The sequence below is a fragment of the Trichogramma pretiosum genome, unplaced genomic scaffold (assembly GCF_000599845.2).
Source record: "Trichogramma pretiosum strain Unisexual culture from Peru unplaced genomic scaffold, Tpre_2.0 scaffold6, whole genome shotgun sequence".
Lineage (NCBI taxonomy): Eukaryota > Metazoa > Arthropoda > Insecta > Hymenoptera > Trichogrammatidae > Trichogramma > Trichogramma pretiosum.
The window spans coordinates 677,672-691,213 of record NW_019641678.1 but is presented as its reverse complement, the minus strand read 5'-3'; the positions used below and the strand labels follow the sequence as shown (position 1 = coordinate 691,213).

Genomic DNA, 13,542 nt, shown 5'->3' with positions numbered 1-13,542 from the left:
TTGAGAGTCATAAAGAAAAAAAAACACAGCATGCAAGTTTGCACAGATGCAGCAGCGGCTATGCGAGGCTTTTTCGAGAACGAAACAAAAAATCTTCGGGCCCGATGGAATCGCAAAGAACTTGGTGCGATAATCGGTACGTTCGATTGTTCATCTCTCTCTCGCTCTTTCTTTCTCTCAGTCGGGCTCTTTTTCCACTCGATGCATTTTTGTCCCCATAATGTAGTATAAATACATCGTACGCGTGCGCTTGCGAGACACTCGTCTCCGAAGACAAAAGAAAAGGATTTTTCATAATTGAACCAAAGCCTTGGTACTTAGTGCCTTAACATGAACTTTTTAGCAGCACTAAACTTCTCTTTCTCTTCTTCTATTTCGATTACAAACCTCGGGCCTTTTCGTCCTCGTCTCGCGTATTCTTGTACAATGTAGAGAAAAAAGAAAGATAAAAAAAAAACTAAAGTCAGCGTAGGGTATATTTTTCGAATTTTGTCGAGCTTTGCCGCACGCGTTTCGCCTCGCTCCTTCTCGCTCTCGGGTTCCCCGGCAGCAGTTTCGCGGACTGCTGTTGGCTACGAGCACGAGAGAGTGAATAGCGCCCATAAACATCCGTGATCGAATGCAGCTGCCTACGGTCTAAAAATACGGGGCGGGAAACGCACAGAGAAAGAGAAAGAGAGAGAGAGAGCAAGAGCCGAGAGTCGCACGTTTGGTAGTCTACAACTACTAACTAATGCTGCGTCGACGACGGCGACGAGTATAGCTTCGCAAAACTGCAACCGCTCGAAAGCACACCACCACGAGAGGAAATCGTCATCGCGCGAGTTAAAAAAAGAAAGGAAAAAAGAGAAGGATAAGCAGAAAAAAAAGATCCAACACCCAGCAGTCTGCACGCGCGCAAAATTATATATATAGACGAAACGCAGAGTAGCTCCCGGCACACTCACACTCGTGCTCGTGCGAGATCGCAACTTCTTGACTTCTCCACTTTTGCCTACCCCCTTTGCGAGATACGTTAAATACGTATATATAAATATATATGGTACAGAACATCTTACATATACATATAAACATACGTACATAAACTAGCAGTAGATAGCTCTTATTTTTATATAGAGGTTTTAACGTGCTATATATCCGCGAGTCTTAGAGGCCTGCGATTATAAACTATAAATACATTATAAATAACAAAAATGATTATAATATATAAATATATGTATAGATCATAGACATTTTTGTAGATCGAGTTTTTCATAGAAGGTTAATAAAAATATATGTAATAAATAAAAAAAACTAGGAGAAAAACGATTATTATATTCATACTGAACAAAAAATAATAGGTTTAATATTAACTGTAACTATCGTAACGATACGAATATAAATAAATGAATATATATAAAAATATTATCTATAGAGACGAGGAATAAAGAAGAAATCGAAAGTTGGTGTGGTAGTTACGTATAAATATTTATAGTATGTGGATGATGCGAGTGCCGAAATCACAAAAGATGATCGATATTAAATATCTCACTATCTTGACGACACTGTGTATGAAATATAAAGTTTACTCAAAAATAAAAAATAAAACGACAAATGTGCAACATTATAATTATATTATTAATTTAAACCTTTTGTAATAAAAATGAGTTTTTAATAGCGTATATAATTTTGTGTAACAAATCCTATGAGCGATGCGAAAATAAAATAACGACTAATACGACGACGATGACGACGACTACTATTGCTACGACCGGGACGATATTATAATGACGATGATAATGCGGGTTTTGTCTCTATAACTAAAAAGCAAAAAAAAAAAAACAAAAAAAATTATACTTGTGGAAAATTATAAAAATAGCTATTCATGTAAAGTTTAGAACGAAAGAAGAAAGAAATTCAAAGCTTTTGAAGAATGAAGAGAAAAACTGCTTAACCAGGACAATTTGCACGTAAATAGTCTTCGCGCCGACATATCCTGACAAAACACATCCTTTTAAAACGTTAATGAAGTGACAAATAAAAGTATAACGAATAAAGACAGAGACGCAATTATGAAGATATAACAGAAAAATAATACTACCTAACTACTAGTTTCTACTTATATATGTGAATATATATGAATATATACATTTTTATATTTATATATATTTATATATTAAGCTATATAAATATAAATGAATGTTACATAGGCTACTATTTTATGTGTAAACGATAATTCGTATGTGTTACATTGAAACATGGAAAAAGTAAGGTAAATTATTGCAAGTGTATGAGACCATAGGATATATAAACGTATACATATATATATTCACGCGTGTGTGTATGTATATATAAATTTATAATTTACGACGATGGTACAACTACGTAAGGCAAGTATGTACTGTATATAGCTGTCACTGACCCCCTACCCGCATCTGGACAGAGTATATATATATATACACGCAGATATTTCAAAAATAGCTCCCCGCACCTTTTATTATCATTATTATAACATTATGATTATGTCTTTAAATGGCAAAATGAAAAAAACGAGAATAAAATATTTACCGATGTTTTACTAATTATTGAGTTGAAAAAAATAATAATACCGATTTGTAAGAATCATAACTGCTGCTGATCATTTGATTTTCATTACGGGATATGCAACGATTCGAAGTTTATTGCCGATAGAAAATGGTTATGTGTATTATGGGTTTTAATGTTCCCGAAACGCTGATCGATGATGTAGCAACAACAAACAACAAAATTAAACAAAAGATATGATCAATAAAAGTACGAATACGCAAAAAACACATAGTTTAAACAGTACACTAATTGAAAAGCGTACGTAGGTCCTCATCATGTTTTAGTTGTCAAAATCACCACCCCCGCACGGACACACATACACACACACACACATTTTATCACTAAAAGAATGGAAGAAGCTAGCGTGGCAAAGATTTATATAAATATTGAAATATAAATAAAGTAATGAGAAGAACAAAATAAATCAATTATTAGTATGTACTGTAAAATCAAGCCGAGACTTGTGCATAATTGAGTCTCGACTGTGAGGCATATTCGACGACGCTATTATATATTATAAATAAAAAAAAATGCAATTTTATCAAACAAGTAAGCGAGGAAAAAAAAAGGAAATAGGATGGTTGAAACTCAAAAGTGTGTGTGTGTTGCCCACGAAAACACAAACTATTGTAATAATACTGTACTGTACTGTATAATGTGTTTTTAAGAGAATTAAACAAAAATAAAAATATGCGAGAGAGTTAGCATCAAAACTTGTATCGAAGCGTGTTTTCGTACCTTCAAACGAGAACGAGACTATATGAAAGTTTGTTGTTTATTTCATTGATAATGCGGAGAGAAAACGAAAAGAAAAATACTTTTTTGTCTGACGAAGAAGAAACAAATTTTTACGAAAAAAAAAGAAGGAGAATGTCGTAACAATTGATGATTGGCGAAGCAGCGACCTCACACTGTGATAACGATATTATTATTTAACAAATTTCTGTAAAACCAGTGAAAACACGTCGAGTTCATAAGAAACACACACACACACTCACACATCCACTTACACACTTGTCACCGACTTCTTGTCCAGTGAAAAATCGTTTTTTACTTTATATTTTTTGTACTTAGCGTGCTTTTTATATAAAGTCAAAATAATATATGGCAAGTTAATGTGTATAATAATATAATTCAAAATTAACACTCATACATTTTCCTACTCAATTGCTAATCAATTTATGTTATTTTTTTTACCCACGCACGAGCATTTTATTGTACTCCGTACATCAAATCTAAGAGGATAATTTTGTTTAACTTTCTAATTGTTAAGCGTCGCGGAAATACTCGATTGAATTGACCAGCTTGATGATAAAATCTTGACATAATGGCGTCTGGAAAGGTTCTCTGTGCAATCGAATTTGTGTTCCTCAAAATACGTATAGAAGACTGTCGAAAAAAAAAAAAAAAATGAAAAAGAAATAAAAGAAAGCAAAATAATGTCGTTGCGTGATGCTAGTTATTTCGTGAGCGCTGGAATTAATAAATAACGATGATAATATTTTTCAGTATAATTATATTGTGATGTTAGATTAATAAGCTGCGTGACAATTCTTTGTATTGTCGGTAAAATGATCTTGTATAATTGCTGAGGTCGCTGTTTGTCAGACACTTGGAATGACTATTTCCATTGTATATCACTATTGTAGTCGCGAGGAGTCATTTTCATATTTACACGAAAAGAAAAAAAAAGAAGTAAGAGAAAACAATAACGCGAACCAAAAGGTTTTAGGCCACTTGTTACATAATTATCATCGAGAATATTAATCTAAAGCTATCTGTCTGTCGAGGCGCTGACATAATTTCTAATAAAGCCTTGGTATACACGAGTGCAACCCTACGGGCGCATTACTATATTATTAATTATAATTAATTATGATTATTATGGTTATCCTTAAAATACGAATATAGTCTCTGGATTACTTGCGAAAAAGAGAGAGCGAGATGAATGCGCGTAATCATATAATAAAGCAAAATAAAACAAAAAAAAGTGAAGCCGAACAAACGAAGGAAATGTATATTGTAGGCCGGCAGACAAACTACAATGTAGTTTGTTGGAAGTTCCGTCGTGCACGAACGGACGCAACACTTGTGTAATAAAGTAGATATCCATAGACTAATATTCCAATTGTTGTTTTTATTTACAAAACCCTTCACGTTTATGTACACAGCGAGCCACGAGCAATTTACATTATTTACAGATTCCTCAGAACCGCCTCAGACCATTTCAACGTCAACGTGGTTATCCTCGTTGTTCTGCTGCTCGACGGCTGTGGCTACTTGCGGGGTTGGCACGGGATCCGGCGATTTGTAATATGTATTGCTTGCTGGATGGTACTTCAAGTACTCGCCTCCTTTTTCTTCATAATCCTTTCGAGTGACCAGATAAGTCTGTAAATTGCCGTTCAGGCCTAGATCTCTAGCTCCGTACCAGGCATCCAAGTCGGGATCTCTGGCAATGTTGATTTGGAATTGCGATTGAAACGGTCTTATCTCTGTAAGTTCACGCTTTAGTCTATCAATAAAACCTCGTAGTTTTGTCGGTCCACCGGTTAAAAATACGTTATTGACTAGTCGATTTTGCTGATCTAATGTGTAGTTCTTTAAGATGCGATCAATTGTCTCGGCTATTCCGGCTTCTAAAATACCAATCGTAGATGGCTGAAACAGAACCTCTGGAGCTCTGATTTTTTCGACTCCAACATGCAACTGATGCGTTTCGCCAGGTAACACCGGCACGTTTGTCGTACTGTTGTGCTCAAATTCTGGATCATGATGTCGCAAAACCTCTTCCAATTCCATTAGCCTCTCTTGTTCTAATTCGGAATCGGAATCGCCACCTTCTTTGTTGATAGCTTTGTAAACATCCCAATCCTCGTCTCGCATTCCAAAATCGTCCTCTCTTTTATCCTTTTTGGCCAAGTGACTAATGATCCTCATTCTTTCTTGAGCAGCAGCAGTTCTACGTTTTGCCATATCTTGGCGTCGTTGCTTTTTGGCTGCACGTTTATCGATTATATCTTGTCTGTGGAAATAATAATAATAAAATTAATGTTTGAACTAATTTGAAAAGCTTAGAATCAATTTGTATACCTTCTCTTCCTAATACCAGATATCCATTCTTCAAAATCTTGTTGATCTGTAGGTTGAAGGTTTGCTTTTATTTTTGGCTTTTGCTCTTCCGAATTAAGATTATCTTCTTGTGTATTGGCTGCCACTATCTTCTGCTTTGTTCTTTCTATTTTAGCTTGAAGATGATTGATGCCTTTCACCAGATCTGCTTCAGTAGCCAATGAGTGTGCTTTTAAGGCTTCTTCAAATTCTTCTAGTTCACCTTCTTCTAGAAGATCTTGAATAGCTAAGAGTTGATTTAGCTGATCTTCATCCTCTGCTAGCTAAAGTTTGAGTTTAATGTTAGTAAAACTGTTTATGATGCAAAAAAAGTAATGTAATCATACCCTTTCTTCACGTTTTCTAGCATTTATTTCCATCAGTCTTCTGGCCAGTTCTTTCTTTCTTTCTTTTTGCTGTTCAGCAGTTAACCCTGTAGTAGCTGCTGGTGCTACATAAGGTAGTTGCACTCGCAACACATTTTTATCATAATACATTGGATCAGCCCATTTGAGAAGATCTTCTTGATAGTTTACAGCAAACATGGAATGACCGTGGATTAATTCCTGATTATGTTTAGATAAGTTGTAAAATATTATAACTTAAATAAAAAAGTTGAATGGAAAACTAGGTTTACCTCAGCGCGACTCAAAGTTATTGCGTTTGTATGAACAGGATATTTTAATTGTAATAATCTATGCATGTATGAAGTAACTTGAAAGCCTCCGAGGTTTATTCGCTTGGAATTAGCTATATCTGCCTTTCCATCTAAAATTGGCACAATATGAGTGCATTGATGTCCTATGCTTACAATTAGACCATCTGGAGGGCAGTTATTGTGTTGATAAGCAAACAAAAAGTCAACCCCATATGCAACCGATGGAACGTTATAGCATTCGAACAATAGTTCTGCCATTACTGAAATCAAAAGAAAACTTATTCCAATGATTCAATCATTAAACACAATAATGTGTTAATTTTTTTACTAACAATTTCTGCAGTAGTTTAAATTAAGAAGACATTCAGTTAGAATTATTGGATGATTGACGCAGCCCTCCGTGTCAATACCCATATGAGTAAATGTGTAGTCAAAGATGAGCTCCTGTGCTTCATAGTGAGTGACAACATTTTTGTCAAATTGAGTTCTCAATTGAAATCGCATTGCTTCAATATTGGTAATGTCATTGCCAACAAGGATTTCTCCATCCTTTTTACCCCTTTCTTTACGGGGTTTGGCTATCAAATTTCTAAATACCAACTGCGGCTCTTTTTCTGTTGCCCAGCCGACTCGACACTTGTATGCCCCTAAATCGTATAAAAATGACGATTAAAATTCTGACTTTTTATAATTATAAAGTTAAGGTTATAGTTCACCATTATCAATAACGAGTGGCGTTGATTCGGATTTTATTTTTTCAGTGTACGGGTGAATGATATCCGGAACAATTTTGATATTTTTCAGTTCTAACACTTCCATTTCATCGATGTCAAACTGAATCTTCTAATTGCTTACGAAGAAAACTTGTCTAGGCATTTAGACAGTTGAAATACTGTAAACACAGGAGGCAAATTCAAGTTGTGAAGAACAGAGCCATCTTCTGGAAATGACTTGAATCAGATCTTTCTACATGGGAACATGGGTAAGGACGGTAAGGTGGATTTTCGGAGTTACTCGTCAGGTCAACGAACCTAGTGCTGTATATAAAATCGATTGCGTTGAATTTTACGAAAGTATCCGCGAGATGCCGACTACTTGCTGGGAAGTGCTGCTACCTATTGTTAAAAGATTCAGTTTTTCCGATCATAGATCTGGAACGTAAGAATTGGTAAATAATTTAAAATGATAATACATCGACATTCAAAATATGAAAATTGTCAGATTTATTCTTAAAATACATAAAAATACATAATAATAATAGTAGTAGTAATATTTATAAACACAGATAAATTTAAAGTTTTTTTTTTTAAATCGTTACTTTAGTAAACTATTTTATACATTCAATTGTTCCTGCAGCGTTTTAGCTCGGGCTATCAATTCAGCTATATCCTTTCCCCTGAAACGAAAAATAATTAATTAAAAAATTGATGATGAAAAACAAAAACGAAACGAAAATCATAGAAGCACTTCAAGAATTGCTTTTGAGTGAGACTGCTTACATTTGAGTGAGATTGGATTTGACAGTCTCGACTTGGGTCGGTTTCAAAACGATTTCCGTCTTGCACATGCGTTTTCCCGTATCACTGATGAGATTCTGGTTCACGGCCTTCTTCTTTTTCAACTGCTCGAGGCGCACTCCCAAGTCCTTGACGTCTTTGGACATCTTTTTGATTTCCTCGCACTCGGCTCGCTCGACCGGGCTCATCGTCGGCTCCTTCAGATGGACGAGTCTCAGGACTTGTTCGGCTCTGATTCAATAAAACAACGTACGTTGCGTATTAATAATAGGCGTTAACAAATTGATGAAGTTGACTGTTATATACTGTACCTGCGAGCCAGCTCCTCCTGCTTATCCTTGACGTCCTCGTAACGCTCGGCTAGGTTCTCGGCTTTCTCTTGCAAATACTTCTTCATCTCGGCCAAGCTCTCGAGCTCGACGATCTGATGATTTTTCAAGGCCTTCAATGTCCTCAATTTTTTGTTAAACTCCTCGCGAACTCTGTCGTGATGTGCGAAGTGCTGCTTACGGAATACCGTCGTCGCTCGATAAAGCAACTGTAGACGGAGAGAAAAAAAATGAATACAATTATCGATTAATAGAAAGAACGAAAAGCAGATGAAAAGCACTCACGTCAAAGCACTCGGGAATGGTGAGATTCTGCCTGATACCGATCATGGTGATGGGCTGCGAAGTCTCGTGCTTGAGGATCCTCTTGACGTAGACGTCGAAGGGCTCCTTGGTGACTCGCTTGCTCGGGCTGACGGTGGGCGCGCTGCTCTCCACCCTGGGTATGTAGAACGAGTCGACGACGGAGATGTCGACGACCACGCCCGTGTGCAGCAGGGCGAGCAGCATGCAGGGCTCCTGCAGCAGGCCGAAGCCGAGGACGGGCGTGGCCTCGTCGCTGCTCGTGTACTTGGTGCGGGTGCTGAGCAGGTACTGGGAGCTCGAGGCGCGCTGCAGATTCGGCAGGTGGAGCTCGGCGTTGAGGTCGTTGGCCGCCGCCACGTACTCGTCCAGCTGGTCGACCATGGGCACCTCGACGAGGTGCATGCCCGCGTTGTGCGAGCAGAAGTAGCGATTGCGACGCTCCCGGTCGGCGTGCAGATTGATCTGGCAGCTGTAGAGGCTGGCGTCGTCGGCCGAGTAGCAGAGCCCGAGCTCCATCTCGATGCACTCGTACACGTAGAGGGCCTCGTCGGGCGTGTGCAGGCTGTAGGTCGAGCCGTACTGCGACCAGGTGCGCAATTTGTTGCCCGTCGTCTCGTGGTCGACGCCGTCGTCGCCGCCGCCGTCGCGACCCGTCACCACGATCGCGGCGTCGTCCTCCTCGTTGATGCGCTCGTCCAGCATGATGGCGTGGTAGATTTTGCCGCTGCACGAGGCTATGGCGACGATCGGCGGGGTGGTTTGCAGACACATGATCGAGCACGAGTCGATGCCGTAATTGTCGACCGCCGGTGGATACATCGACAGGCTGCCGAAGACCACTGGCTTGTTTTGACTGTCGCGTAATGTAACGAATAAAGTGAAGTTGTAATTTAGCAACATCGATGTAATACAATAAATATTCTCGAGTATTAGTATAGTTGGGAGACTCACTTGAGCAGGACGTTTCCACGCACGATCAGCACGTCGCCGCTGCCGCGCAGCACGAGGATCGGCCACTCGATCTGCTTCCAGTTGGCCTTGTCGATGTTGACGACCGACGCGTTGCTGCCCCCGTCCTGGCGCAGCGACGGCGTGGCAAAGTCAAAGTCCACGGCTGTGTCGCCGAGAGCGGCGAAGCTCGGCACTTTCGAGGCGGGCGAGTGCATACTCGGGCCGACCTTCCAGGTGCGCACCAGCTTCGGACCCGTGCCGCCGAGTTCGCATTCGTATAGCCTGTTACACAGTGGGAAATAAGTGTAATTGATTTGAGAGTTGAATAAACTCGGGGAAAACAAAACGGGAATATGTCGCTTACAGGAATATGTTGTCCGACGTCAATACGACGAGATGAGAGTCGCTGGTCGAGCCTGGATGCCATCGTACTTTGCGCACCTCCGACGTTGACAGCTGTGACGTGCATCCGTCGAGATTGTAACTCCTGTTGGGCGTAACAGAACAAAAATTTATCTTAGAAATCAAGTTATCGGTCATTGAATTGCATTGGTCATTGAATAATGTGCAGTCATTAACAAGACAAAAATTGCAAGATTTATCGTTAAAAATTCGTCGATTCGATCAATAATTCACCATTAGCTGGCGATCCCGTGTATACGACGTGTACACGAGCCATTATTAATGTGCTTCGTCGCGTTGAGGGTCGGGTGTGCAAAAAGGGATGCAGCAATACGTGTCGTTTTATAGTTGCGTTACACGCAGGGCATACACCTATACCTACACACACATATACCAGGCGCGACCACCGCGCGCTGACAAATGAACAAAAGAGCAGACCGTATCTGAGCAAAAGGAACGAAAAAAAAAAGGAAAAAAAGAAGGAAAACTCGGTGTGTGTCCAGACGCATACATACACGAAGGCTGAAAAGGCCAGTATACATAACCGCGAGTATATTCTTAATAATTGATAAAAATGTATGCACGCGCACGCTCGAGCGCACGGCCTCTAGCCGACGAAACTCCGCTGCTGCTGCTGCTGCTGCTAACGGCTACTAGTGTGGCCACCCCTTCCCCCAGTACTACGCGTATACCCTCGTGTTCTCTATGCTATGTATACGCTATACATGCGAGGAGGATTTATTTGCTGACTTTTCTCCTACTGCAACCAACTCGCCTCTCTCCCTTTGCAAATTTTTCTTCACTTCGGGTCGAGGAGAGAGAGAGAGAGAGAGAGAGAGAAAGAGAGAGAAAGATAGAGAAAGATAGAGCATTTGATCAAAATTTATTATCACCCTCGGCATACGCGTTACTCACGTGTGTGAGCGCGCGTGTGGGCTCCGGTGGAAAATTTTCTACCTTTCTCCATACGGCAAGGGAGAAAGAGAGAGAGAGAGTTTCATCAAAGCGACCAAACGAGCAGCAGCCCTGGCCTTGCGTTGCCAAACGAATCGGACGCGATTATCGCTACCGCCGCCATCCACCACTGATGATGATGACGGCGTCGTGCCTCTCTCTCTCTCTCTCTCTCTGAGCTCTGGCGTAACACACAACACGTTGTTGCAAAGTTGAATTTGAAAATACCACCAACGAGTTTTCAAGCTGGGGGCTAACTTTGAAATAATAATGCGGGACGCCTCGCGATGACGAACTTATGCATAGCCGCATGCACGTGCGCACACATACACGCACTTACAGCGTGCCTTGTGGAAAATATGTACAATAACATTTGGCCGGGTTCCTCTTCTCGTATCTGCTGCTGCTGCTGCTGCTGCTACTGTCCGAGACGTAATTTCCCATCCAGACCTTCACTGACTCGTGAGTGTGTGTACGTGTGTGCAATGGAATAAATTGGACAAAGGCAACTTTTTGCCTTTCATCATCAACGCGCCTCGCTGCAGTAGCTGCCTTAAAAAGCTACGGGCATCCTCGCGGAATTATTTAATACTACCACGTAGAGCTGCCACCGCCGCCGCCGCACACACGTGTATTTTGGGTACGCAGCGAGGTACAACGCAGAGGAGAGGTGTACATACTCGCGAAGCGAAGAATGCGATTTCCGTCGTTTTCTAGCCCAGAGGCTCGCTCGAGCTCTTGCGCGAACGAACGAACGAACGAACGAACTAGCGAGCGAGCGAACGAACGTCCGCCGCTAGCCTTAAAAACCGTCAAAGGCCCGCATATTAGACAAAAGCCAAGAGAGCGAGCGAGCGAGCAGAGAAAAGGGAATAAGCTCCGATCTAATTAAGAAATTCTTAAACGCGCGACTCTCTCTATAACGCTAACTGCGAAAATTAAAAATAATTTTCCAAGCCCAAGCAAATATATATTAACCTAGAGCTTGCAAGAGCTCTTTCTCCCTGGGTTCTGTGTCTCTGCGTGAAAATGTCTATGTGTATGTGTGTGTATAACAACGCCCTGCGTATAAAACCTCGTGCAAGAGTACTCGCAAAAAGGTCAAAAGAATTCGCCTGTGTGTAGATATGTACTCGCCTCTTTTGTCTTGTCTTCCTTTCCTACCGGTCATTTTCGAGCCAAACTCTTTTATTTCTTGCATGACTTTTTTCCCCGCCTCTTGCTCTCCTGGCGGTACGTATGCGTGTGCGCGAGCGACGAGCCGACCGTGTCCTTACCCATCTCCAAAGCGACCCTTTTCTTTCTCTCTCCCCCTTACGTTTGAACTTTGAAGTTAATAGATTCTTGGTGTTTATTTTTTTGTTATAATTTGCGACGAGCACGACGCAGCTAGAGCGTAATCATTCAAAAATTTTAAAACGCGCAGAATCATTGAAGCGAGCACGCGGAGCAGCAGAGAGCGAGAGGCAAATAAATCATCGTTTCTTATCGGTTCAAACTAATGATAATTCATCGGGCCGGGTCAAAGTATAATCGTGGAGTTTCGGGACGAGTGAAAAAGCTCACAGAAAAGTAAAGAAAAAAAAACAGCAGGCCGAGCCGAGGTCAGGAGGAAGCAAAGCGCAGGCAAAGAAATGAAATAGGAGGACAGTGATTCGATAAAAGTAAATTACGAGGTTGCTACTGCCTCCGTGTTCGAGTCTGTGTATATGTGTATGTGTGAGTATGTGAGAGAGAGAAAGAGAGCTTGACCCCACTCGGAAGTTCTTTTTATGTACGCGTGGACACGCTCGAGGCTTGCTCGAAACTCTCGAGCTTTACTTTGCCATTCGATGACGACGACTACGACTACGAGAGAGTTTTTTCCTCTCTCGCTCGCTCACCCTACACCCCGGTTTTCTTTTAATTTGTGACGCTCGCGAACTTTTTCGGTCTTACTCTCAGCACGCGGAAAGATCTTTGCAAGATTCTTATAAGCGATGCGACCGAGCCGATAACGCGCGGGCCGAGACGCTCGAGGCTCGAGGCTCGCAGCTACATTAACGGCGCGCGCCGCAAGCTCGCAAAAGTAATTAGAAATATATAGTGGCGGCTGGACTAAATGGACCGTGTATATAAAGCATAAGATCCGCAGCAGTCGTACAGAGCTTTTTTCGCCTTCTTCTCGAGCACGAGTTCTCACGGCGCACCTGACGCTCTCGTGGCCCCGCGACTCGACTAATTCAAGTCATCTTCGTGCGCGCGAGAGAAAGAGAAAGACGTATATAATATAATACACGTGCAGTACAGAGCTCAGCTACGCACACGGGGATCAAAAGCTGAGTAGGCGCACGCCTAGGCGTAGTCCCATAAAATCGGGATGTTACGCACCGGCACCTCTTCCCATTCGAGTTTTCTCTCTCTCTCTCTTCGCTGCGTTATAATTCATCTTGGCCCGGAGGAGAGAAAGAGAGTCGTACCCGCGCGTGCTGCTACTTGCAAGCTCGCAAGCTCTTGCGCGTCTCTTTCTCGCAGCCACGCTCGAGACGCTACAAGTATATATTTCCAACTTAAGCCCGTTAATTCTTGCTGACGCGCCTTTGCTCAGAAGCCGTTGTCGTCGCCGTCGTCATAGTGTTCCGGCGATACACGTGTATCCATTATTACAATGCCCACGCCGCCTGTATTTACTTGCGAGCATTACCAAAGACGAAACTTTCGTATATAGTATCGCGTCTTGCGCTTGAAACAGCAAAGTTGAAGCATGGCT

At 41.4% G+C, this 13,542-nt stretch overlaps 2 protein-coding genes across 2 annotated transcripts in view; both read right to left on the bottom strand.

Annotated features, from left to right (window-relative positions):
• Positions 1-4,682: 4,682 nt before the first annotated feature.
• LOC106658061 (actin-related protein 5) lies at positions 4,683-7,268 on the bottom strand. Its single transcript, XM_014379868.2, has 6 exons — positions 7,051-7,268; positions 6,667-6,981; positions 6,314-6,594; positions 6,024-6,242; positions 5,659-5,960; positions 4,683-5,590 (listed from the first exon to the last, which is right to left on the bottom strand). The coding sequence occupies exons 1-6, from the start codon at positions 7,151-7,153 to the stop codon at positions 4,783-4,785; spliced, it is 2,028 nt and encodes a 675-aa protein (XP_014235354.1). The 5' UTR covers positions 7,154-7,268; the 3' UTR covers positions 4,683-4,782.
• Positions 7,269-7,606: 338 nt separating this feature from the next.
• LOC106658060 (nuclear pore complex protein Nup88) overlaps positions 7,607-13,542 on the bottom strand; it is a 54,972-nt gene continuing 49,036 nt past the window's right edge. Inside the window, exons 3-8 of the mRNA XM_014379867.2 lie at positions 9,802-9,924; positions 9,438-9,719; positions 8,466-9,339; positions 8,163-8,389; positions 7,834-8,082; positions 7,607-7,730 (exon numbers count right to left, since the gene is read on the bottom strand). Of these exons, the coding sequence (XP_014235353.1) occupies positions 7,667-7,730; positions 7,834-8,082; positions 8,163-8,389; positions 8,466-9,339; positions 9,438-9,719; positions 9,802-9,924 (1,819 nt within the window). The 3' untranslated portion in view covers positions 7,607-7,666. The remainder of the gene's footprint in view (positions 7,731-7,833; positions 8,083-8,162; positions 8,390-8,465; positions 9,340-9,437; positions 9,720-9,801; positions 9,925-13,542) is intronic.